The 27699-nt window shown below is 49.4% G+C and overlaps 1 protein-coding gene across 2 annotated transcripts in view; it reads right to left on the minus strand.

The window, feature by feature from the left end:
- Positions 1–27699, minus strand: part of Grid1 (glutamate ionotropic receptor delta type subunit 1) — a 652399-nt gene that overhangs the window by 518825 nt on the left and 105875 nt on the right. Inside the window, exons 1-2 of one of the 2 annotated variants that reach the window (XM_033761719.1) lie at positions 21549–21635; positions 19720–20004 (exon numbers count right to left, since the gene is read on the minus strand). In XM_033761719.1, coding sequence (XP_033617610.1) covers positions 19720–19993 — 274 coding nt within the window. In that variant the 5' untranslated portion in view covers positions 19994–20004; positions 21549–21635. Of the gene's footprint in view, positions 1–19719; positions 20005–21548; positions 21636–27699 lie in introns of those variants that run through there. The other variant, XM_033761721.1, reaches the window with a different exon arrangement.

The following is a 27699-nucleotide window of genomic DNA, read 5'->3' on the forward strand; positions in this document are numbered from 1 at the left end:
ATATATATACATATATATATGTATAGGTATATGTATATCTTGGTAGCATTTTAAAATTAAAATCGTGTTCTCTTACTACAAAGAAATTTAAACTAAAACAAGCAGTAAATGCTGGTGCTGAGTGCCATCCAATGGAACAGCAGGCTCATAATAAAAACACAATGTTGTATCCTTATGCTCTGTGTCTGGCATCACACAACTTTTGGCTCTTCCCCAAAATCAAAATGACCAGGAAAGGCAAATGTTCTGAACTGATCCGGGACATTGAAACAGCCACAACTGTGCAACCAAAGACACTCACAAAAGAAGACTTCCACAACTGCTTCACAGAGTGGCAAGAGTGGTGGGAGAAGTGTGCGAAATGAGATGTAGCACTTTGAGGAGGGTTCGTGGCAATGGATCTTCCACTGTAAAAAATTGTTTTATTCAAACATTCACCATATTTTATCACACCTCATATCCTACTCATTTTTCATTTTGTCATTTGTTGTTAGAGTCTTAAGAGCTGATTTATGCTCCATATGTGATTCCTGTATCAGATAGACAATCTGTAAATATTTTCTCTCAATCTATGGCTTTTTATTCTCTTAACAGTATCTTTCAAAGAGTAAAAGGTTTTAATTATAATGAAATCTAGTCTATTGTTTTCTTTTACGAATTATGCTTTTGGTATTATAGCTAACAAATCTTTGATGAATATAAGATCTTTCCATGTTCTACTGTGTTTTCTCTGCATACTTTTTGTATTTTTAAATACATATAGATACAGATATAGATATATATATATAGATAGATAGATATACATATATATATAGACAGAGGCAATTGAAACATACTTTGTACACAGATGTTTAATTATTCCCGTACCATGTGGTGAAAAGTCTCTTATTTCTTCAACTCCTGCCTTTGAAACTCATTGAAAATCAATTGTCCATATAAGAGGGAGCCTGGTATTGCATTTATCTATTCTGTTCCAGGGAACTATTTGTCTATGTTCACTCAAATCCACACTGATTGGCATAGGTTTTTAATGTTTTGAAGCCATATAGTTTTAGTCCTCCAAGTTTATTCTTCCCTTTCAACAAACTTTATTCTAGGTACTTTATATTTCCATATGGATTTTAAAATCAGCTTGTCAATGTCTACACCTCTGCCAAAAAAAAAAAAAGAAAGAAAGAAAAAACTTATGTTAGAATTTTTATTAGGATTGAGGGATTGAGGTTGTAGATTAGTTTGGAGAGAAGTGATATTTTTTAAAGTAATGAGTCATTTGGGGAACACAGTGTGTCCCTCCAGTTATTTCTCCATCTTCCATTTCTCTCTGCACTGCTGCTCTATAGTTTCCATTTCAGCTTTAGGTCTTGTCAGGTTTTGTCAAAGCTGAACCCTAAACAATTCACACTTTTATGCCACTATTCTTCATTTTTATTTCAGTTGTCTATTGCTAACACATAGATGCAACAGTTTTGTGTATTCATTTTTTCTTTCTGGTACCGGTCTAAACAATTCACACTTTTATGCCACTATTCTTCATTTTTATTTCAGTTGTCTATTGCTAACACCTATATGCAACATCTATATGCAACAGTTTTGTGTATTCATTTTTTCTTTCTGGTACCGCAGATCGAACTCAGGACCTTGTGCTTGCAAGACAGGTGCAGCACCACTGAGCTAAATCACCAGCCCATGTATATTCATTTTTATATTAGAGCTATTTTTTTTTCTTTCTGGTACCGCAGATCGAACTCAGGACCTTGTGCTTGCAAGACAGGTGCAGCACCACTGAGCTAAATCCCCAGCCCATGTATATTCATTTTTATATTATAGAGCTATTAAATTCATTTGTTAGTTCTAGTATCTTTTTCATAGATACTGAATTTTTCACATAATCATATGCTCAGAAAATTAAAAGCTTTAGTTTTCCTTTCCAATCTAGGTATCTTTTCTTTCTTTTTCTTGCCTAATTGCAGCTCCTAAAACTTTAGGCATAATGTTGAATAGACAAGGAAAAGTGACAATTCTCTCTTGTTCCTGATATTAATGGGAAATCTATTTTTACCACTAAGAACGATATTAGTTGTGGATGGTTCATAAACACCTTATGAGGTTGAAGAAGTTCTCTTATATCCCTAGTTTGGTGGCAGTTTTAACAAAATGACGTTGGATCTTTTCAAATGCTTTTTGCAGTAACATAAGTACATGTGTTCTCTTTTTAAGTCTATGCGGGTGGTGAATTCCATCAATTGACTCTTAAATCAATCACCCTTGTATCAATGGACTAAGAACTATTTCATCATAATGAAGGACCTTGTGTACAAACTACTGCTGTTGATCTCTGCTGAGGTTTTCGTGTGTCTGTGTTTAAGCGGGACTTTGGCTAAGTGTTTCTGTAATGTTCTGGCCAGTTTCAGTATCAGGATAACACTGGTCTCAAAAAATGAGTTGGAAAATAGTTGCTTCTTTTCAATTTTCTGGAAGAGTATGTGTGAAATTGGTAATATGTCTTCCTTAAATACTAGGCAGAATTCAATAATGAAGCCATTTGGATATGTATTTTTCTTTGTCAGAGATTTATAAATGAAAAATTTGATTTCTTTAACAGATGTAGGACTAGGCAGACTTTCTACTTCTTCTGACATGTGCTTTTGTAATTCGATTCTCCCAAGGAATTAGTCCATTTCAACTTAGCTATCAAATATGATGGTGTGCTGGTTTTCATAATATTCCCTTACTAGTTCTCTTGCATCTGACACATCGGTCGTGATGTCAACTTTCCCATTCCAGACGTTGGTAATTTGTATCTTCTCTCTCCTTTCATTGTTGCTGTTTTCCATATCAGTCTGCCTAGAGGTTTATCAATATTATCTTCACAATAATCAGATTATGCTTTTCTAGTTTCTCTACCGTCTTTCTCCTCTCTAGTTCATCATTTTCCACTCTGATCTTTATTATTTCTTTTCTTCCACTTTCTTCCAGATTTCAGCAGCTCTGGTTTTCTAGCCTCTAAGGTGGAACCTGATGCTAACTCTCATGAGAATGTTCTGTTTCTCCAACATGTAATAGAGGTTAGAGTAACATTGCCACTGGCTTCCATTGTTCTTGCTGATTAACTTTGGTCTAGCTAAAGAATCTGAACCTCGCCGGGTGTGGTGGCGCACGTCTGTAATCCCAGCACTTGGGAGGCTGAGGCAGGAGAATCACTGTGAGTTTGAAGCCAGCCTGGACTACATAGTGAATTCCAGGTCAGTCTCAACTACAGTGAGACCTATCATTTTCCACTCTGATCTTTATTATTTCTTTTCTTCCACTTTCTTCCAGATTTCAGCAGCTCTGGTTTTCTAGCCTCTAAGGTGGAACCTGATGCTAACTCTCATGAGAATGTTCTGTTTCTCCAACATGTAATAGAGGTTAGAGTCACATTGCCACTGGCTTTCATTGTCCTTGCTGTTTTGGTCTAGCTAAAGAATCTGAACCTCGCCGGGTGTGGTGGCGCACGTCTATAATCCCAGCACTTGGGAAGCTGAGGCAGGAGGATCACTGTGAGTTTGAAACCAGCCTGGACTACATAGTGAATTCCAGGTCAGTCTCAACTACAGTGAGACTCTGTCTCAAAAAAAATAAAAAAATAAAAGAATCTGAACCTCAGTTTACCCATTCAGAAAATGAAGCCAAAAATACCTACTTTATAAGGCTGTGAAGATAATTCAGTAGGATCAATTTTTAAACATTAAGCCAAATGCTGGCATACAGTAATTGCTCAATAAGTGCTTCTTTCCCTAGCCCCATGACAAGCAACCACCCAATCACCCCTTGGGTGACACCCAGATCACACAGCAAGTGCCCCACATACACAAAATACAGCGGCTGATGCATCAGGTGAAGCAAACAGGTGCACAAACAAAGTTCCATGTTCAAGTGTAAGAGACAAGCTGCAGAAACAAGGGACACGGGTGCTGCCTCTCCTGACATGCTCAGCATCCCAGAGAATGGCCCAGGAAAGGCCTCCTCAGGCTCCCACCAGCTCTGACATTAGCCCTTAACCCTTTGGACAGCACGGGCCTATTGGGTTTCTGTAGGAAAGGAGGTCAAGGGTTAGACAGACCTCTTGTGCCATTTGCTGGTTCTGTGACCTCAGAAGGCCACTGAACCTCCCAGAGGTTCCAATGCATCACTGACAAAATGAGGTTGATGAGAATTCCAAGCAGCGGGTAAGAATTTTCTAGGACTTTCTAAGTGCTATCCCAGTGCCAGCTCTTCCAAACCCAGAGAAAACTGTGATGTCAATGCCAGTGGTCAGCCGGAGATGTAGAGACCAAGAACAAGGGGTGATTGAAATATACGGTGAATGTCTACTTTTTTTCGATGTATGCTGGTAATATTATCCCTCACTATGAACACACTCATCCCATCATGCTTGCCACTTTATGAAGCAGTTCTGGAGGGCCTCTTTTGTGAGTGTCTTTACAAAGTTAGAACGAAAATACAGTGAATGCTACTCAAGAGACATCCAACAAGAAAGGCAGGCTGGTGAAACATGACAGTGTAGCACCATCCACCCTATTCACATGATCTGGCACCATGTCATGTCATGTGACTTCCAGCCCTTTCCCAAAGTCAAAATGACCATGAAAGGGAAACATTTTGAATCATTCAGGACATCAAGGCAGCCATGACAGCACAACTGAAGACACTCAGAAAAGAGGACTTCCAGACCTGCTTCAGAAAGTGGCTTGAAAAACAGGAAGAGTGTGTTCAAAGCAGGAGTCTGTCTTGAGGGGGATTAATGGCAATGCATCTTTTACTGTAATAAAAATTTTAATGTAAACATTCACTGTAGTTTTTTATCATACCTCATACAGTCCCTGGATTGATCTTAGCCAGAAAGGCTACAGGCAGGCTTTGAACCATCATCCTGCTGCTGAGTACACTGTCCTCCCAGGACACATCCCAGGGGCCCAGCCCTGAACCAGACCAGGAAAAGGGAGCCAGGAGCAACCAGAGGCCAGAGGCCCTGGGGAGCCAAGGGGACATCCGGGCAGATTCTGCAATGCAGAAGCCCCATCTGAGGGCCACTGTAGTTCCAGGAGACAGGGGCTGAGTCTGGCGCTGATGGGCGCACGGGATTGGCTGTTATCAGCTTGATTCCACCCAGCAGATACATGGGAGGCGCAATCCCAGGAGAAGACCCCACCACCCAGCTGCTAAGGAACTCTGATCATAGCTGCTGCACGAAACACAGAGCTGGAGATGCCAGAGTCACTGGGAACACTTGGCGGGCAGCAAAGGAGTCCTGAGGAGCAGATTCACCAAGGCCAGCGGCTGGAAGAACACAGGCTGGGTAGAGACAGAGAGGTCCATAGGCCATTGCCTGCCCTGCACTGCCACCTTCTGCAGCCCAAGCAGAGTAGACCCTCAACAGGGACTGACAAGTGACATGACATGCTCAAAGTGACACAGGTGACAAAGTAGAAGAGTAAGCAAGTGTGGCCCTGACCTGGGACACAACAAACTGGCCCCTGGTTTTTCGTGGCACAGATGAAAGAGGACAGTAAGTAATTCCAGTGCAGTGAGAGCACGAATTTGAACCCACGCCTCTCTTGTCCTCCCTAAGCCTCCTACAGACACTGAAGGCAGAGGGGCTCTGTGTGTAAGGATGGCTTATCTGTTCATCTTTGCCCATGCCATCCCTTTTCGGAAAGCAGTCACTCACCTCCCACATGCAGGCCCTGTGGGAAAATGGCAGTTGCCGCACCTCCCATTCTGAGAACCCACCACCAAGCAGCAAGTCCCATCTGCAAGAGGAAAGGAGAAACTGAGGCTGTCACAGGGTCAGAGCCTCAGGGACACACATTTGAAACACCTCAAGCTGCCCGAAGCTGTGGGACACTGTCCACGACACCCATCACCCACTACTGCCAACAACTCTACTAGAGAAAAATCACAACACACATCAAACATGCCAGGTCTTATGCCAGGCACATCAATGGTCCCACTGAATTCATTGAGCCTCCTGGGGAGAGGCACCAGTGTGGTCACCCTAAGGTGAGAAACTGAAGATCAGAGTGACCAATGCCAAGAGGAACCAGGTGTCTGGGCACAGCAGGCCAGCCCAGGGCTCGCCTGGCACTGTAGGGAAGAGCGGGTGACCCTACGTCTGACATAATTCACTTCCCACTGTCCAGTGACACTTCCCCCAATGTCCTATTGTCTGAAGTCCACAGGCACCTGCTGGTGGCTCTTGAGGCCCATCCCCCAACTCTAGAAAGAGATGTGCATGGGATCATTTCTGAGGCTCTGACATTCTGATCCCTGGAAAGCCAGGACCCAAACCAGACTCACTATCTTCCCCTCTACTCTTACCTTCTTTGGGATGATGGCACAATGGCCCACCAAGGGGGGTAGTGCAGGGGGAACAGTGGGGAGCACTGATGCCCACTCTCCCCACACCAGCTCTCAGCACCACTTATACCAGAAGCCCTGACACAGCTTCCCCATGGCACCCTGTCCCCAGCATCCCCACCCCTGCATACAGACACACACACATACACACACAATTCTACTCCACATTCTGCACCCAAAATACAACTTCACACATTCCTATTTTGAACCTACCATTATCCCAAACAAGCCCAATTTGGGCAGAAAAGTCTGAGGTCAGGAGCTGTCCTGAGGCATCACTGGCCTCTGCCCATTCTTTTATGACAATGATGAGCACCATCTGCAGACATCCCCCAGGTCACAGGACAGGTGTGGGGTGGCTGCCCTTGTCCCCACTAAGACCCTACCCTATAACAAGAAGCTCCAACTTCCAGCTGTTCTTCCAGGCCTTTCACTTCTGCCTGCAAAGGCACCCATCTTGGTTATTTTTCTCATTGCTGAGACAAAATAGCCAACACCCAAAGTTAAAAGAGGAAAGGTTTATTTAGCTCACAGTTTGTAGAGGTTTCAATCCACAGTCAGCTACTCCAAGGCAGGGTGGCATGGCAGAGGGGTATCACAGAGGAGAAACAGTTCATGGCAGGCAAAAGTCAGCAAAGTAAGCAAGCAATAAGCCTCTTTGTGCCCCTTTTATCTTATCCAGGCTACCCACCCTTAGGGCAAATAGCACTCACACCCTTAATCCCAGCACCCTTAATCTTAGCATTGCACACCATTCATCAGTGACACACTCTAGATCCAGGCATCTCTGAAAAAGCCCCACCTATGACACCATGAGGCTTTGGGGAGACATCTAAACACAAGCCATAACAACGCCTCACTTTCCTGCCAGGATCCCCCATCTCAGACCTCCTTTCTCCTCTGTGCCTTGCTCTGCCCAGACTGGAGGGTCATTTCCAGCATCCACACCCTCCTGCCCACCAGGCTTAGTGTGGTCCTGAGCAGAAGCCCCTGACTCAGCCCCAGTCTCCTGCCTTTCCTCCAGCATAAACTGCACCCTTGCTTGTCCTGTGCTATCAGCCTGTCTCCACTCCCAAGCAGGCCACCTCAAAGTCATGGGTGGGCCAAGGCACCCTGACTCACCCACCACTTCCACAGGGCACCCAATGTGTCCCTGGGTCTCCCCACCCTGCACAACCCTGGCCCACCCAGTAGGGCCTGTATACTGCCTGTCACCTTGAGCAACTCCAGGACACTGAGGGGAAGGAGGAAAATTTATGGATCTTCTGAGTGACTGTTAGCAAGATTCATAGCTGGCCACAGACTACATTCATCTGCACCTTTGATGTTAATCACCACAGGCCTGGGATGGGGTGTCTGCAGGTAGTATGTGAGTATGTGTATGTGTATGTATACATGTGTGTAGCAGTATGTGTGTAGTATGTGTATGTGAGTGTATGTGTGTGTGTGCATGTGCGCATGTGTATGTGTGTGTCTGTGTGTCTGTGTGTATCTGTGCACTCCAGATCTCAGGACCTCTCATTTCTTCTCCCCACCCCTCTGCTGCTTCACACACTCGGCCTCTGCTGGAGCCTCTCAGTGTGCAAGGTCTGGCATTCGTGCCAGGGATTCAAAGTCAAGCAAGCAGACTTCCACCCTGAGGGAGCTGACGGCTGGATGAAGAAAAGGCCATGGCCACATGCTCTGCTCACAGAGGCTGCAGGGCCAGAGGGGCAAAACCCACAGGGGACCAGGGAAGGGGCAGGCTCCCCAAACAAGCAGAGTCCTGAGGACAGAGGTACAGCTGTAGCAGTGGCACCAAGAGGGCAAGGAACCAGCTTGGGTGGGGAGCAGGTCCCCGGGCATGGGGACAGGAGGACCGATTCCTAACCATACAGCACCTGTGTTCAGCTACTACTTTCTGTCAGTCTGTCCCATGGATACTCTGAGAATGGGTAGAACCAAATGCACCTAGGTAGAGTCAAAGCCCAAAGCCAATCACACAAGGAGCAGTGCATGCTTGTAATCTCGGCACTTGGGAGCTTCTGCTCGATCTCAAGTTTGAGTCCCACATAGACAACTCAAGGACATCCTATCTCAAAATAAAAAGTTTTCTAAACAAAAATGGGGTAGGAATGTAGCTCATTGTGAAGATGCTCCACCACCAAAAATAAACAATCATGTCACAAAACAATACAGGAAGCATGGACCCACATCTGTCTCTGCAAAGCTCTTCCTAGAGGGGTGGATGACCCTGGGGCCTGCCCAGGAAGGACACCCACCTTCCTCTGAAGAGGAGGAAGAAAGCAGGCCTAGAAGGTGATCACCTTTCAGTTTCTTTCCTTCATCAAAAACTTGTTCCTCTTGCATATTACAGGACAATAAAAATTCCAATGCAAAAATAATACAGTCCATTCTGGACACCTCTGAATCCCTTGGGGACATGGGGCACCCCCCCAGCCTCCTGGCACCCTCCTCACCCACCAGGATTCACCAAGACCCCAACCTGTGCCCATAGAGGCCCTCCTGAAAGGCAGCATCACTGCCAAGCCCTGAGCACCTATGGCAGGTGAGACTGGGCCAGTGCTATGCCTGCCGTCCGCAAACTACCTGCCTGAGAGCCAGGCAGAACCTGTTTCAGAGGCCAGGTCCCTCTGGTGTTCTCTGCAAGACTGAGAGAAGCCAGGGAAGGGAAACCAAGAGGGCTGGGACGGTGAGATGGAGAGGGGACAGAATGCAGCTCATGCGGGGTATGGCCACATCTGGTATGTCTCTAAAATATCCCCCAAAAGTCTTGTGTTCAGTGGTGGGGCCTAGTTGGCAGTGGCTACTGGGGTGTGGTGTAAAAGGGTGTATGCTTGTCCCCCTCCTCCCTCCTCTCTGCTTCTGGGCTGCCATGAGGTAAGCAGCTATTGTCAGCCAGGCCCTTCTGACATGATGTTTTTGCTTTGAAGTCAAACAGTTTGGGACCAGAGCTCCAACAGATGCCAGACACCCTCCCTACCTCAGCAGCACTATGGCCATCACACTGTGACACCAACAACTTCTAGGTCCATCTCTCCCAGGAAGCTGCAGAGGGCATTTTCTTGTGGGTGGACACATCTACACCACCATCAAGCCCTGGCCTGGAGGGATCTGGGACTTTGCACCAGAAGTGGGTATCACCAATATAACCAAAATCTCAAATAAAAAATGTTTGCACTGGGAATGAAGCTCAGTGGCAGAGCACGAGCCTGACATGGGCAAGGCCCTGGGTTTGATCCCCAGGACTGGGGGTGAGGGCTCAAAATAGTCATTCACTCATGAGTATTTAATGAGCATCTACTAAGTTTCAGGTGTTCAAAGCTGCAAATCCAGCATAATTCAACAAAGGAAAGAAAACTGCCTGGCACAAGTAGACAAGAAGAATAATTCTTATACTCTATGGAACTGTAGGATAACTACAGTTGGTAACAATTACTTGTAGATTTTAAAATGGCTAATCAGAATTTTGATGTTTCCAACACAAAGAAATTATAAATGTCTTTTTGGCAACAGATATACTAGTTCCTCTGATCTGATCACACATCACAGGTATGTGCTGAAGTGTCACACTGTACCCCAGAAATATGTATAATTACTATGTGTTGATTAAAGAAAAATATATATATATTCTTCAATAAACTGTGAAATTCACACTTTTAACTGAGGAAAAGACATCAAAAATTGAGTAGTTAAGAATAAATTCAATGGAAAACATAAGAAAGGAGGAGGTGTGCAGGGCATCTCTGTAGGTGGGGTCCCAGGCAAAGGTCCCAGGCGGGGCCCCAGCACCCAGGCCCCAAGGAGGCTGTGCCTGCCCTGTTCCTGGAACAACAAGCCCTGGGTTGGAAGCAGTGGGTACAAGGAGGATGGCAAGGACCCAAGGATGAGAGAGGACCGTGACCCTCACTCCTGGATGAGAGGAAAAGGTTGCAGTGGCAAGCACGGGCCCTCAGACACACTCAGGTCACGTCTCGGGTTCTCCCTATGCAGAGACACAGAGATCATTTGTGGGCACAGACCAAGCCAGACCCCTGGTCCTCCTCCAGCCCCTACTGGCCCACGTCCCAATCCCATTATATTTACATTTAGATGCCCCATAAAACCACATGTGCTCACACAGCAGGGCTTTTCAAAGTGCCTGGATCACTGGGTGTCACAGCTGACTTGCTGTTCAGAGATGGGGTCTGGTTGGAAGAGGCAGTCAATGGGGCATAGTCTGAGAGTATTTGTTTCCCTCCCTGGCTCCTCCCTCACCCTCTGCTTCCTGGCTACCATGCTCTGAGCAGCTCTCTTACACCCAGGCCCTGCCACCCTGCAAGGACTGAAAATTCTGACACGTGAGCCCCAATCAACCTCTCCTCCTTCATATTCTGCACGGAGTACTGTGTCTTCCCGACAAGAAAAGTGACTAAGATACCTCACAAAGGCTCTCTCAGTCACAAAACACCAGCCAGGACCCCTTGGGCACAGGGCAAGGGGACTACAGGCCAGCGAGGACAGCTTCCAAAGTGAAGTTCCTGCCCTGGTACTGACTGAAAGTTGGGAGGGCAAGGGGGAAGCATATTTGGTACCTACCAAGTCTCCCTAGGGCCCTGAATGGAATTCCACATGGCAGAATGACTTGTCCTGGCTCCCCCTCAAGTGTAGGGTCACGCAGTGCTGGGGAAGAAGGGTCCTGCAGGAGGAAGATGTCATAGAAGCCCGCATCTGTCTCTGGAGGACACTGCAGGGTACAGGGAGGAGACACCGCCAAAGGTCTGGCCACCTTTGCACACAGAGTCCTGCAGGCCCAGCCGCCTGTGCAGTGAGTGAGCTGGCTGTACCCTCCTGCCTCACATTGCTGCACACTGGCTGAGGCCCCAGTCATGCTCTGGGACCTGCTGGAGAGGCGAAGGAACTTCAGAGCTAATGAACTTTAATCTTCTGGTGAATGCTACAATTAACATGCCCCAAAGTACACTTGCTTTGTAATTAGATTGAGGAACAAAACCCAAAACACTCGTCCGGGTAAAGTTATTGTCAAACTTCTTCTGTAGGTTTCCTAGCAATTAACTCACTTGCTCATTTCATCTGGAAAAAAAGTATTTATTGCTTCAATTTAAACTAATGCCTTAATGACACAATGTGTGTTATTAAGGAGCTATCTTGCCATCGCAGTGGAGTCCTCTGGTCGGCTACAGCAGGGCTGGAAAGGCGATGCTGTCTACAAGGGACCCTCATTAAAATAGCATCTGTCAGCAGACTATGGTGGTGCTTGCTTGGAATTCCAGCACTCTGGGAGGCTGAGGCAGGAGAATTGAGAGTCTGAGCCCAGCCTTGCAACTTAGTGACTTAGTGACTTGATCCTGTGTCAAAATAAAATAAGATTTAAAAAAATGTTGGAGGTGTAGCTCAATGTGAAGGTCCTGGGTTGAAGCCCTGGCACTACAAGAAAAAAAAAATCTGGCCAAATGATTCTCTCCCTTCCAGGGAGTTTTGCTTCGCGAAGGTTCAGGGTAAGGCCCAACAGTCACTAGGCATCTGCTGTGGGGCCCAGTTAAGCTGTCTGGTCAAAAGGGAGCCTTGCCACAGCAGAGCCCACAGGCACAGATGGCAGGCAGCTCAGACCCACCCCAGGGCGGGGATGGCACCCTCCGGTACAAGAACTGAACCCAAGCTCTCTCTGTGTCCCCAGGCCCCAAGGACACAACCAAGATACACATGTGCTCCCCACCGCAGAGCAAGCAGAACAGGACCCCAGCTCCCTCGAGACAGCCCTGTGGGAGGCACAGGGAGAAGGGCAGCAAAGGGCTTCAGCAGGCAGCGCTCCTGAGCTGTGGGTCTCACTGAGCACACAGCACGCTCCAGGCACCAGGTGAAGTCCTTCAAGCGCTGGTCGTTTAACCCACATATTGACCACACTGGGCAGGGAGGATTATTTTTTTCCCATTTCATAGATGAGATGGTAGCACAGAGAGAATAAATGACTTGCCTAGTGTCTCACAGCCAGAGAGGCAGATCTGGGACTCAACCTCATGAGATCACTCCAGAGCCCATGCCCCTAAATGCTAAACTCGAGGAATGTCCTCAGCCACCACGGCCAACAGTCACATCTTGTGCACCAACGCTCACCCAAGGCTCCCCACACCCACACCCTCCGCGTGAGGGAAGAATGCCAACCACAGCCATTTGGTCCCCATGCATGGTTCACTGTAGTCACAGAGCACAGGCCACATGCCTGGCACTCTGATGTATGCCCTCCCATATGGCTCCAACCTTACCAAGCCGCTGTGCAGAAGAAAAGGCTAAAGCCCAGGGAAGCCGGGGAAGCCACAGGTGGGAGGGAACAGCAGTGGCCATCATGCTTACTCTTTTATTTCCATGTGTAATTTTTGTACTAGATACAAAGCTTAAGGGCTGGGGATTTAGCTCACCGGTTCCGCCGCCTGCCTTGCAAGCACAAGGACCCAAGTTCGATAACCAGTAACCAAAAAAAAAAATCTCAAAAGGCACAAGAAATTGTGCAGTGAAACTGCCTCTCCCATCCCTGTCCCAAGCCAGCACAGCACAGCGCTCCTGACAAGGACAGGGGTGTCTGCCCTGACATGGACACACCCAGCAGGTCGCTGAGCTCGAGTCTGCGCAAAGCACCACTCCAAAGCACGTGCGCACTCTGCTGTTGCTGCTCTGGAACCATTGAGCCCCTTCACGGACCGCATCACATGGACATTTACATTGTCGCCCTGGAGTCAGCCCTGGCTCAAATCTAAAAAGGTCCCCAAAGCCTCTGGCGTCCGGAAAGTAATTAGATTATGGGACTTAACAGTGGGCTTGTTGAGAGATGTGGTCTGGCTGGAAGAGGCCAGTCCCTGTGGGTGGGGACTGAGTTTCTCTCCTGGGCTCCTCCCTTGCCTCTCTGCTTCCTGTCCACCATGTGGAGCAGCTCTCTTCCACCGGGCCCCACTGCCACACCGTTTCTTCTTTGGAGCCAGCCAGCCCTGGACTGAAAGGTGAGCCAAAATAAACCTCTCCTTTAAATTACAAGTGTCAGATATCGCATCCCAGCGACAAGGAAAGTGACTAAGACATTAGCCATATTCTAGATCAGGTCATTCACTTCTCTGAACCTGTTTCCTCATCCATAAATGGGATAGTACCAACCCATTTCAGGGGGGTACGGTGAGGTTGACTTGAGCTACTGCAGCTAAAGGTCCCTTCTTGTGTCTAAGAACAGAGTGAGGGAGGAGGAGCTGGTGGTGTGGCTGGAAGGCCAGGCCTACTCTGGGTCTGTGGCTTGTCTCAGGTCATGCTCCTGCCTGTGTCTAGTTTCCTCCCTTCCATGTGCAGCCACTGGGTCAGAACAGGAAGCAGTAGCAGGACAGGAGCCCCTGGGTGTGAAGACCACACCCTTTTCTGTCTGCCCCCAGATCTCTGGACAGGAAATGAAGAGCAGGACCTACAGAAAGCAGCCAAGGTAGCAGGACATGGATCCTAGGGACTTCTGGGGATTTGGAGCTCATTAGGGACAAGCTGTCCCTGCCATCTCTCCAGCCTCATCCCTGGCCACTGCCCTTTCCTCTTCCCTCCAGCCCACTCTTCCCTGGTACACTCTTCCCACTCACCTCAACCCCCTGCCCTTCGCCTAATTCTTCCATGTCCTTCATGCACCTGCTTCCATGTCTTCCAGGAAGCTATCTCCACCACCTTGCCCTGCTGTGCTGAATGGGCAAGAACCTTCTTCAGGCACCACCAAGAACAAAATGGGCCTCAAGGTCATGGCAGAGAGGAGCAGTGTCCAGGAAGGAATGCTGGCCCACAGCTCCAGGAGCAGGGACCCCCATGAGGGCCAGGCACAGTGTGGGCTGGGGGCTAGCTGGGGACAACATCCATATCTGCTCCCTGTTAACCGAAAAAAAGATGACTACATTGGACAACAAAACAATAAGCAACTTCTATTCCCTAAGATAAGCAGCTAACTGCAAGAAGAATTTGCCACACTTAAAAGGCTTGGTGTCAAAATCAACAACTCCTAACAAGCTTTTCAGAGAAGAGAAAACAAAACTAGCCCATTAAAGATATTGCACAGAATGATGTTCTGCCTCATCCATCATCAGGAAAATGTAAATTAAAATCAAAGTAAAGGAATGTTTTGCATAAGAAATCCCGAAGTACAGGCAATATGATGTGCTAGCGAAGTTGGGGCACCAAGAGAACTTGCATATGTGGTGGATAGATAGGAACACTTGCACAATTTCATTAGGCTAATAAAGTGGTTTGAGCATTGGCCCAAGCATCTAGTTCCACTCCTCAGAAGAGACCCCCGAAAACTCTTATATGCAAACACCAAAGGAAAAATACAAGGATGTTCTCATTATTCTCTGTAATAACAAAAACCTGGAAATAGCTCAAATGCTCATTAACAATAAGTTGGGTAAATAAATTGGACAAACTGTGCAGCAATAAAAATGATGAATGCATCTGCATCAAATGGATAACTCTCAACACCTAATGCTGAGCAAAAAAAGCAATAACAGAAACACATGGAAATAGCATTCCACACACATAAGAGTCCCAAAGAGCCCAACAAAGTGATGTCTACTTTAGGATCACAAATCTCAGCATAGCCAGGGACTGGACAGCACACAATCAAGACAGTGGCTAAGTCCCCTTGGCACTGGAGGAAATGGTCAGAGTGAACCCATAAGGCTCCTTCACAGTTTTACACCCGATTGTGGATTCTGGACATTGATTTCTTTGTTGTTCTTTTAATTAGACAGGTGCACTGCAACTTTCTTTTTTAAAGAGTAGTTTAAAATTAGCCCAAATAGGGCCCTGGGTACTCATGCAGAGCACTGAGGGTTTGTTTCTGCAGAATCCCAACTACCAACCCATCCCAGGCCTACAAACAGAACTAGAGGCTAAGATGGGTCAGTCATACTCTGGAAATGCTTTAAAGAAAAGGATCCCTGAAGCCTATCTTCCAATCCCAGCCCTGTGCAACTTTAGCCAAGTCACTCCAGCCTTCGGTTTATCTAAAATGATTGCTTAGCAAAATACATGGTGCATGGTAGGGACTCTGAATAGCTGGTGAATGAATGAGTCAGTGATGTCTAAGATCCTATCACAACTGCAGCCCTCATCCAAATTTATTCACTAGAGAGAAACTGACTACAGTTACTAGCACCCACCCCCAATACACACACCACACACACACACACACACACACACACACACACACACACAAATATCCCAGCATTTGAAGTGGCAACACAAAGTTTTCTGTTCTGTTTGATCCAAACTTTTGGTATTTCAATGTTACAGATTTTCTATCCTAAATGTCAGTTTCTCTCATATTTTTCCTTTTGCTGTCACAACAAGCACACAAGTATTTTCTGTGGAATTTTACCAAGTGGCACATCACATATTTTCTAAACCATACATATACAAACTCCTCTCTCACCTCACATTAGTTGGCTTTCCGTCACTGTAATGAAATACCTGAGCAATTAACTTATAAAGGGGAAAGGTTTCTTTTGGCTCACAGTTCTGGAGATTTGGGGCAAAATCAGATGGCCTCACTGCTTTGCATCTCTGGCAAGGGTGGTATATTATGGTGAGAGTGTAGGGTGGAGCAAATTGCTCACATCACAAGCCAGAAAATGGAAAGACCACGAGACTGAGGTACCAGGGTCCCCCTTCAGAACAATGCCTCCAAAGACCTCAGGCCTCCCACCAGGCCCCACCTCTTAAAGGCCACAGCTCCTCGTTATAGCACCACCCTGGGGCCTGGACCTTCAGGGGATATTTGACACCCAAACCATAGCACATCTGTTATGGTTTAGATCTACAAAGCACCCCCACACACACAGTCTTGAGTGTGTGGGAGGCAAGTGGATTATTGGGGCTTAGAGCTGGCTTGCTGTTAGGAGGTGGGGTCTGGTTGGAAGAGGTAGGCCATAGAAGGTATGGCCCAGAAAGCTTCATCTCCCTCCCCAGCTGTGTCCTACTCTCTCTACTTGCATCCATAATGAGATGAGCAGCTCTCTTCCACCGGGCCCCTCTGCCATGCTGTTCTGCCTTGGAGCTGGCCAACTATGACTGAAATGTGAACCCAAATAAACTTATCCTCCCTTAAGGTATGGGTGTTGGAATTTTGTCTCAGTGGTGGGGAAAGTAACTAAGACAACACCCTTCAGCCAAATTCTGCCTGGGAGCCCATGCCTTTTCCTGCTGTGACCTCTCACTCTTTTGTTTGTTTGTTTGTTTGTTTGTTTTGGTTTTCTGAATGAGAGTCTTTCTATGCAGACCAAGCTGGCCCCAAACTCATGATCCTCATGACTGTTCTCAAATGCTTAATCCCAGGTTCTACTCAGGCAAGTCCCCCCTGGATTTAAAGGAAGGCACGTGAGGAAGACTCAAGCCTCCCCTCATCAAGGAAGGACCCTATGGGTGACGTTCCCTAAAGTGACTGACCACCATTTCAGGGCATGCCGAGCCCATTGTTAGCCTCCCTCCCTCCTTCTTGTCATTAGTTTTCCTGGCTGGGAATAGGAGAGGAAGCTGCAGCTTAGCAAGTCCCAAATTCTAGAAATCTGATGGTGCTATGGGTGACTGCATGAGACTTATAAAGTCAAAAAGAATCTCTATGAACCTAATTTCTGTCATTTGTAAAATGCAGCAATTATCCAACCTAAGAGGGCTTTGGGTGGCATAAGTGAAACAGTATATATGAAGATACTTACAGAACAGCATCAAGAAAAGTCATTCTACCCCCAAACCACTTCTGTTTGACTTTGCAAGGAATAAAACAGTCTTCACACTCAATTTGCTTTGCAGTGGGTTCATGTGCAAGCAGTGCTGCAGGGTTGGGCTGGAGCAGGCTCATAGGGATCCCAAGAGCACTATTTGTCTTGCAGTGTGACTCCACCCATAGCATCCTGATGGTGACTCATCAAAGGGGACATGGACCTCAGCAGCACTGGCTCACCTAGTACATGGCATGTTGGACAACAGGGAACAGCAGGCACGAGCAGCAAGTGCTAGAATGGTTAAAAATCTTGCAGTGAACACACAGGAGACCAGAGATCAGGGTTAGCAAAAGACAGGAGGTCCTGCCCAAACCACAGTACAAGAGCTCTGTCCTCAGAGCCCCAAAGCCAAGTGGGCCAGCACCCTGGACAGCTCCACAGTGGGCACACCAGGCCCTGACATCAATTTCCAGCTATGTATACTGTGCCCAGTTGGCCCAATCACCTCCACCCTCTGGATCATAACCAGCAAGTATGGCAGGTTGCAGCCAGTGCCTCCCTTGAACCATGAAAGTTCACACATGTGACAATCACAGCAATTTCTGGGCACCCTGGAACACTTCTAACAAGTCCCCCACAGTGATCCACTCAATGAAAGCTACCAGGCTCCCAGAATCTTACCCTCATTTTTCTCCCTATCTCTCTTTTATCTTCTGAGAGAACTGTTTGGAAACTTATGTCTTCATCTGTGAGTTTGCTTATTCACCTGGGCACCAGTTCTTGAAGGGGCCACAAACACTGCACCATGGATGGTGGTGAGAAACACATGCCTACTGTCTTCGAGCTGACTGCAAAACACCAGCTCTGTAGGCCAGGTGGAGGCCAGGATGTCTCCCCTTGTGGACTTGCTTCCTAAGCAGAATGCATGCAAAGGGGGCAATAAAAAGAACACAGAGTTTGGGCAAGTACTGCCAGGTGTCACACAGTCAGCAGGAAACACAGAGCCTAGACAAGGCCAGCAGGCTACAGAGGTGGGCCCCTGCCAGCCCTGAGGGCAACCATACCCCCAGAACAGGGCAGAAGGGCAGCAAGGCACCCAGGGATGCAGGATAGGAAGGGCCACATGCATACACGAGACCAGAGGGGACCCCAGCTCTGGCTGCAGCACTGGCTGCGAGGCATGGCCCAGAGCATACTGTGGTTCTCAGGGAAAGAGCTTGCCCCTCAGATAATGGGTGTCACTTCAGAGCCATAACAAGCTTCCCAACTCCTCTGCAGGACATGGGCAAGAGACCGGGGCCAGGTTCTGGGCAGAGTCCAGTGGAGTCCCCAGAGCCTCAGGCCACCCTTGTCCCCGGCACTACCTCATCTTTATTTCAGCAGAGTCACTGTTTGCTCTTTCAATTCTTCCTGGAAGGCTCCAAACAGCATATTTGTTCAAGAGCGGAGGACAGCATCTCAGTCTCTGGGAAGCAGAGTATTTAGGCAAATGCAAACATATGCTGATTTCTTTTTTTAGTTACATTCTTGGCAAAGGAATTATTTCACCAGGAGACAAAATGGGACTTTTAAGGGTTCACCCCATTCCATCTTGGCCCTACAAATGGAGCTGCCAACCCTCACCAGGCCCCTCAGCCTTGAATACCCAGGGGTGACCGGGGCCACTAGAGGTAACCCAGGAACCCCAGGAGAGAACCTGTAATCCCAACTGGGACTCACACAGGTCTGCACATGTGTGAAATCACAGATATGCGAAACCACATTCACAGTGCACATGAACAGGGAAAGGAGGAACAGCATCACAGGATGGGCCCACATCAAACCCTGGTACAGTTACACAAGGTGTCACCCTTGGGGGACCTGGTAAAGGGCGCACAAGTGTCTCTGCATGATTTCTCATAACTGCATGTGCATGTCCTTAATTTCCATAATTTTTACAAGCAAAATGTGGAAACCATTTTATCTCAAGACAGACTGGCTATTTATACAGAACAACCATAAGCAAACCACAAAGCCATTTCCCCAAAGGCCATTTCTGTGGTTTCCAAATGTTAATTATGATCTTTTTCTTCCACAAGAGAGGCCTTCAAAGAAGCCATGTCCAGCCAGGCACAGCTCTCCTAGGCCCAGGGCCCAGGCCAGCCCTGTGACACTCAGAGGGGGTCCCAGCCCTGGCCCTTTCCCCCAGCCTGAGGTCCTGAAGCTGCGGGGTAGATGAGGTAGACAGAAGCCAGGCCACTGGCCAGCACAAAGGGAATCTTCAGAGGAGAAGCCACTAGGAGGCCTAAACCGGCAGCTCCATGGCCGCCCACATGCAGCCCTTCATTCCTGCCAGCAATTTATTAATATTTTATTGAAAACTCTAGATGATTCAAACTTCAGCTGTCATGATAAGTACGTTGCTAGGCAACTTTAGTGTCCATCTACTGATCTGTTTTGCAACTCTTCCTGATTCACAAAGCTCAAGGTTGGCCCTCCCACTGAAGACCCGCTCAGCTCAGGCCTCCAAGCATCGACCCTGGGCCACCACAGGTAAAGCCTTGGGCCTCGGATCCTCCTACACCCGAGTCCGTTAGCAGCCCCCACTCACCATACTCGCTGTCGTAGAACATGATGAATTTCTGCCAGCGCAGCTCAGTCACCAGCCTGAGCATGACATCATTGAGGCGGACGGGTGGTCTCGAAGCCAGCGTGTAGGCCTCACCATCGGGGCTGGGATTCAGGTGACAGGCAGTACGTGGAGAGCCCCCCGGGTTGCGCTGCACAAAGAGGTGTGGGATGTGCATGGCGTCTGTGAGGGACTGCAGGGCATTGGCGGACGCGCAGCCAGTTGATGTGACCAAGGCCAAGATTCCCTGGGTCATGAGGTCACAGGCTGGAAAGAGAAGAGATGGGGAAGTGTGAGCACAGGGCAATGCAGCACAGGCTTTGGTTCACACGGCCCATGCCTGGCAGGTCACACCTGGGGTTCCCAAAAGATGCTGCCTTCCTCGGGGGAGCCAGGCCAGTGGCTCATACAGCAGTCCCAGCAGATGAGCAAGCCATTCTTGTACCCATTTATCAGATGAGGAAATGGAGGCCAGAGGGGCAAGATCATATGTGCACACAACTCAAAAGATGGCAGAGGAGGGATCCATCCAAATCTGCCTGACTCACCCAACAGTGCTCTCAAAGAGCCAAGCTGTGGACCAGGCACCTGTTAAGAGCCAAAAAGTCATCTTGTGGGTCTGTACATCCCCACAGCCAGGTCACAGGCCGACAATGTGCTCTGACTGGAACGAATGGGAACTGAAAGGACTGGGTGACATTAGAAAATCAGGGAGACACATACTTACCCAGAGGACCCAGGATGGAGGCAAAAAATAAAAAGAGGCAGAAACCTAGGTCTTCTGGCCAAACTACAGGTGCCCGGGATGCTCAGTGCCAGCTGACCATGACAGAGGAAGATGAGCCGGGACTCCAGGGCTTACCGCAGGCACAGAAGACAAGGGACAACATGGCAGAGCCCCAGCTGTCCCTTGGGGCTGATGCAGTCGGGGACTCGACTTTGGAAGTTACCCAAAGCCATGAGAGGTGCCCACTTGGCCACATGCATACCTTCTGAGGACCACAGAGCAGCAACTCCCACACCACAACCCCTGGTGCCAGTTTTGAAGCAAATGTCTTAGGAATGTGGCAGCGGGAACACGGGAAAGCAGCTGCGGCTCCAAACGCAGGCTGTGAGTGGCTGGGGACAACTGCAACACGGAACAATGCCAACAAGCAGCTCGGGACACCGAGGTTTATGTCATGTCTCGGATAGGGCTGCGTGAAGACAATGGAACCCACAAGGAGAAGTGGGCCTTCTGGGGGAGGTTTGGGAAGGGGAGAGTCCTGCACACAGGCCCTACCAGGCATCCCAGGGGATGACTCAACACCCACAGTCCCAACTCACCCCTCAGCCTCCAAGGCCAGGCCTAAAGGTGGCTCAGCAACCCAAATGCTCTGGTCCCTCCTACCCAGGTGTCACAGGGGTCTCAGCAAAATGTGTGCCTTTACAGCCCTTCGCCACTCCTAAGAGTGTGGGGATGCAGCCCACCCATGAGGGCACCCCGCCGGTGTCCACACCTGTGGCCTCACGTTTCCCACAACAGCTTTGTCTGCCAGACTCCAACCAGCCACCTACCTTCATGGGCCTTGATCTCACCTCTCCCACTCTTGCTTCTGGGCTCAGCCTGTACTTCCCCAGAATGACTTAGTGCAGGTCCCAGTCCCCACATTCCCTGCCATGGCGCACAGGCAGCCTGCGCTGCTGTCCAGCCCTCCTGCTGGACCTCAAGCTCCAGGGGGACAAGGGCCTGTTGTGTTTACATCCTTCCCCAACAAACCAGAGCCCAGCACACAGTAGTAAAGACCCATGCAAGACACCATGATCCTGACCTTTCTATGCCCCCGGCCAACAGCTCCTCTCTGAACACCTGTCCAAGCCACGGGAACAGCGCTACATCCAAAACCATGCAGATGACACCGCGAACGACCTGAAAGATGCAAATAAAGGCTGGGTGGTAGTGACAGAGCTCCATTTACAGCGAGCTCATACAGCCCTCAGAACCACTCGTGGAGCCCTGACAATTCTACGGGAAAGTGCTTGTCATCAAAAGGTACGCGAAAATAATACAAAATTGCATGCATTTTACTACATCAATTAAATAAAACTCAACATGCATGAAAGGAAGACCAGAAGGGAATAATGCAAAGTGTGAAAAGCAGCCACAATTTATAAAAAGTCTAGAAGTGGTTTCTCCTTCCTTTTATACTTTGTCAAAATTTCATGACATGAATAGGTAATTCCGTTAGGAATGACAGATAGCAGGGCTATCTGCTCCTGAGGAGCAGGGCACCTGTACGAGACTTTCCTCTCTGCCCAGTTCTTTCTGCATGTGCAGTCAAGTGGTTCTCAGGAGCCCCGAGCAGAGACAGGGTCAGGGCCTCTGTTTCCCAGACAGTGACACATGAGGCCATACAACCATCAAGGGACCACGCCAGACGGAGCCGCTGCCGGTCTCCTTTCACGATGTCAGACTCAGGAAGCATTCTGAGAGGTGATCGGGTGGAAACACCAGGACACGAGATGATCTGCTCATGCTGATTACAGCCAGACAGGAAGAGCACTTATGAAAAGGCAAGAAAAGGCACTAAAAGCCAAGGCACTGCGATGATGAATGGATTGTTCTTTCTCCTTTTGTACACAACTTCTTTAATGCTAAGATGCTGCCTGTGTAATCTTTAAGAGCAATCTTATAAAATAAACCGAACATCATCGGGCGTAAATGGCCCAGGAACCGCAGCCCTTGCCTGGAAGGATGGCTAAGGACGCCAGGTCACAAGACTAAGGTGCTGTCTGTGCAACTGGCAGGCTGCCAGGCTCTTGTCACCACCCTGCTCCCTCCAGTCACCACCTGACTACAATGGCAAGTCAAGTGCCCATCCACAGCCACCAGGCTCTAAAGGCACAGTGTCTCTGTGAGCCTCAATTTACCCTTCTGGTACACCTGCCATGGCACACTGTGTGTTTCCTGTAGATGCAAGCAAGGACTGGGTGGGGCAGCTGCTAGCTCATGAGGGGCAATAGGAACAGGGGCCCAAGTTATGACTGCATATTTTTTTCTTGTTGCTTGATACAGGGTCCTGCTGTGTCATCCAGGCTGGCCTTAAACTATGCAGCCCAGTCTGACCTTGAACTCACAGAGATCCCCTGCCTCAGCCTCTTGAGTGCTGGGATAACAGGTGTGTGCCACCATGCCCGGCTCCCACTTTGCTCTCGCAGTCAGCAGCCAAGCGGCCATAGACATCTCATCTCTGAGCCTGTGTGTTCTAGCAACAGGAAGAAGAATCTCAGCCCAGCAGGGACATGAGCACACTGGCTTAACACATGGATGGCACATGCCCATGCCAGGCTGGGCACAGTAATGCCAAGCAGACCCATTCCCACCCCTCTCTTTGGGCTTCTGTCTCTTCCTCAACATCCCCACCATGTCACACCCAGGGCCATGAGCAGGACTTGCTGCTGCCCTCCCATGGACATGGGCACATACAATCCTCCCTGGCTCAGCCACCTGCAGTGCCACAGCCACCCGGCCTCCTCCACGACAGGGTGGACAATTAGTCTATGAGTCTTTCCCAGGCAGGCACTAATGGAGAGGCCCAATGCAAGTCAATTTTCAATCCACTGTGAATGGCCTGCTAATTGGGGCACTGTTGAAATGATTATTTAGAGGCTTCTAACATAAAAATAATAAGATCAAAACACATCAGATCAAAGCCAAGTCAGCTATTAGCTTAATCAAGGTTGTGTGAGATGGGATGTTATACAACTTGCACCCTCACTGTGTCAAGAGGGCTGGGGCCGGGCCCCTGAGGGCACACTGGGCAAGGGTGGCATGGCTCACTGGCTTCCCTCTCCCCTTCCCTTTCTCTCTCCCTCTCCCTCCTTCCCTCTTTCTCTCTTCTCTCTCTCTCTGTCTCCCTTCCTCTGTCTCCCTATCTCTCTCTCCCCCTCCCCCCTTCCTCCCTCCCTCCTTCCCTCCATCCCTCCCTCCCTCCGTCCCTCCCTAATCAAACAAGCCAGTGGTCCAAAGGCCCAGGTGACAGTGGTTACAGTCCAAGTTCCCGGAAAGCTCTGTACGTGAACAGCTGTGCCCGCTGCCTGGCTCGCAGGAGGAACTCAGGTCAGGACTGTCTGGCTTGGGGCTCAGAAGCATTTCCACCTCTGTCTAGGTCAGAAGAGCTTTTGTTATCTATCCTTCCCTCCAATATACATGGTCATGAAGATGGTTTCTCTCTCAATCACAGATTAGGCTTGGCGGGTGGAGAAAGGCTCTGTGTGTGGCTCGCTGGCAGGGAAACAAGTCGGCAGAGATGACTGGTGCTGAGCAGCTTAAGCCCCTGCCCAAGCTCTGGCCCTGGAAAGTGCCACAGCAATCTCCAGTCAGTCAACAGCATCCTGGGAGGGGAGAGGAGAGAGGCTGTTCATGTGCCAGGGGGGCCAAGCAGAGGAGGCCTGGGATTCTGCCAGCCTACCAACAGCTCCCACCCACAGCCATGCAGCCACTTGCTGCCTGGAGAAGGTGCTGAGATCAAGGAGCAGGAAGGTCTGTCCACTGCAGACCTGCCTCTCAGCAGCAGGCTCCCTAACTCACCAAAGTTAGCTTTTCAGATCCCCTGGTGAGAAAACCCAAGCACACAGAGGGCAGTGCCCAAGGCACACAGCCAAACAGCATCAGGACCAGGCCACAGGCCCTGAAGAGCCATCAAAGAGAAGAGAGGGAGATGGGCCAGGATCGCAGCTGACCCTACACAGCCCTTCCTGACAGAAGTTCCCAGGATAGGTCCAGTTCAGCCTCCCTGGACAAGCAGGGAAAAAGCTGGCCTCTCAGAAGCCACTGTGGGTCTGCATTTGGGTGGGTGCTAGAGATCAGACAGATGCCACAGAGCTGGGGCCATCCAGAGAAGTCCCAGGCCAAGGCTGGGGTCACAATGCCCCAGAAGGCCTACACCAGAGGACATCACCATATGGAGCCTGCACCTGCTAAGGATACTGGCTACCACTCAATGGCCCTCCCCCTGCCTGCCCCAGATGTGGGCTCTCCAGGCACAGCCATCCCCCTGCAAACCTGATCTGAAAAGACAAGATCCTCCATGCAAGCCGGGCAGGGTGCTACACACCTGTAATTCCAGCTCCCACAGGGAGGCTGAGGCAGGAGGCTCACCTGGGCTACATAATGAATTCAAGTTCAACCTGAACTACATAGTGACAGCCTATCTCAAAAAGAATAACTAAATTAAATAAATAAGAAAGATTCCCCATGCAGCCTCTGTTCCTCTGGGTCACAAGCCCCCTCGGTGTTAACTGGCCCCTGGAGACCAGTTTCTTTAGGATGGACAGGGCAAGACTAAGTCTGAACCCAGGCAGGAGCAGCTGATAAGGCAGCTTCACTTCTGCCAACTTAAAGAAGTTTGGCTGATCCTCTGCAGGCATCACAAAGGGGGTTCGGGTCCCTGTGCTGCTTCCACAAGCAGGGCCCTGGGTCCACCTCATGTCTCATCCTGGTGGCTGTCAGCGCCTGTGCCCCCAGTTGCCCTTGTTATCTGTGCCTTTCCTTCCTCCTTTAAACTGGCAGAAGCTTTATGAATATTTGAATTCTAATGGCTAGTCTTTAAATTAAGGTAGCATTTATAAATACTTTATAGCCAATGAATAATTGACCAAATTTAGTATTGTCATAACTCAAGGTAAATTATTGATCTATGGAGAATAAATATTTTTCATCTTTTATTAAGACATGGAGAGGGTAAACAAGATGATGGGTTAGGGGGGCCAGGCTGGTAAAGGCGATGCTGGGCTCTGGCCCTGTAGCACATGGACTTGTCCCACGCTTCCCACGGGGCACCTTCCTGCTGGACAAGCAACCTGTCCCCCACTGGCTTCAGTCACCCTCAGCCAGTTCTCCAGCTTCTGGGAGCCCCACCAGCCCACCCTCCTGCCAGCACAGCCCTGCTGGCCCTGGGTCCTTGCTGGTCACTCTCCATCACTTTCCTGCAGCTTCCTGATCCCTCTTTCTTTAGGTCCCACAGCTAGTGAAATCCTGACCCAGGGTTGATCTACTTCTGCACCCCTGGAGTTAGCACCAGAAAGCAGCACCCTGGTGCCACCAAACCCCACTGTACCCATTTCAACCCTTCACTATCAGGCCCCTCCTGTGCTCGTCCAACTCCAGGCTCCTGCCCCAAGTTCAAGGAATGACCTTGCTTCACCCTTTATTGACCCAGAAGCCATCATCACAGCACCTAAGCATCCTGCCTCAAAGTCTTCACCGCGATCCATACTTGTCCTGAGGGCTGCAGATAGAAGCTGCTCCCGCCTGAGGCTCAGCCCTACTCCCGAGCTCTGGGGTCCCCAAGTCCTGCTTCTTTTGCACCAAGACCCCCTTAAACCCTCCTCTGTGCAGCCCTCAGCATCCCTGCATCTGCCTCCTGCATTAAACCCCCAGCCCCACTGAACTTCCCCAGCTACTGCCCCAGCCCACGCCTCTCCTGGGTCCCCAGCAGCCACCTGCCCAACTCTCAACTCTGTCAGGCCATAACACCTCGAGGGGCCAGCACCAAACTCCTGGGGTCAGCCTGGTCTCCCACCCTCACACACCTGGCCCTGAGCCATCTTCCCCTGACCGTCTGCACCAGCCACCAGCACATTCTGGACATCTCTTCCCAAACACATCTGGAATTTGTCATCTTTCCACCACCTCCGCCTTGGTCCAAAAGGCCATGCCTGCCTGGGGACCCATATCTACCCTGCCCTGACTGGCATGCTGTCTCCTCTACACACCAGCCAGCCTGTGCTGCCCTGCTCCAAACCAGGCTCACTGCCTGCTGTCCTTAGAATGACACATACCCCAACCAGGGCCTGAGCCCCTGTGTGACCCACTCCCAAGCACAGTGCTCTAGGAGCCCAATGGATGCTGCCCAGTGCCCCGCCCACTCCACCTCCCTCTGTACTTTGGGTGTGACCATCATACCCAGAGAATCTCTGTCACCTGATCTTCCAGGCCATGGTGGGCTTTAGTTCACGTGATCCCCAGCCTGGGCCATGGCACATGCGCAACAGCCATCAACAGTGTAGACTCCCCTGGCCCCCGACCCCACAACCTGCCCCCGCCATAGAAGAGAAGCGCTACCACAGCAGATCTTATGAGACACGCAGCTTTCAAGACACTGTGGCCTCTCCATGTTTATAGCCTCTGAAAGAAAAGCCAGGTCCCACAACTTGGAGGAGAGCTAGGTGTGTGCTTGCTCATCAGTTTGGTACTGGGGGCTGAAAACAAAGCCTCTGCACTGAGCTACATCCCTGGTCCTTTTTATTTATTTTATTTTAAAACAGTCTCACTAAGCTGCCCAGGCTGGCCTCAAACATGTGACACTTCTACCTCAGCCTCCCAGATTCCCAGAGTGCCAGGATAACAAGTGTATCCTACCATACCCTGCCAGGCTAGAGACCATTTCTTAAAGCAGATATTCCATTCCCAACAGGGGCACCCCATGCTTAGAGAGCTAGGGAGCAGTGGGGAGAAAGCCGCCTGGGTCAGGCCTGGCAGCAGCACCAGCCAACATCCAGCCAACTAAAGCCCTGCAGCCAGGAGTTCCCATATTCCCTTGGCCTCAAGGTCAGCCTAGCCCAAAGGGCCCTACAGAAGAGGGGCTTCGGCTGGGGCAGGTGGGGTGCAGAGCAGACCTGGAGGATGACATGGTGAAGGCAGCACAGAGGGGCCCCAGGGGCCTTGTCCTCTGCCAATTAATGAATCAAACCCAATTCTTGCTCCTGCAGGCTGGGATCCCCGGGAGCCCGGGAGCACTGGGTGGAATGGCAGTCACTTATTTAATGGCTCTCCAGCTCCATGTTAATGACTTCTATTACTCCACCCATGGAACTCAGCTCCCTGGCTGGAATTCATCAGTTATATTAGGACAGCATCGCATCCCAGGCCATGTGCAGAGCCCAGGGCCTCAGAGAAACTCAAAAGCAGCCCAGAGAGCC

Source organism: Fukomys damarensis, unplaced genomic scaffold, assembly GCF_012274545.1.
Source record: "Fukomys damarensis isolate Sample0158 unplaced genomic scaffold, DMR_v1.0_HiC HiC_scaffold_1, whole genome shotgun sequence".
Classification (NCBI taxonomy): domain Eukaryota; kingdom Metazoa; phylum Chordata; class Mammalia; order Rodentia; family Bathyergidae; genus Fukomys; species Fukomys damarensis.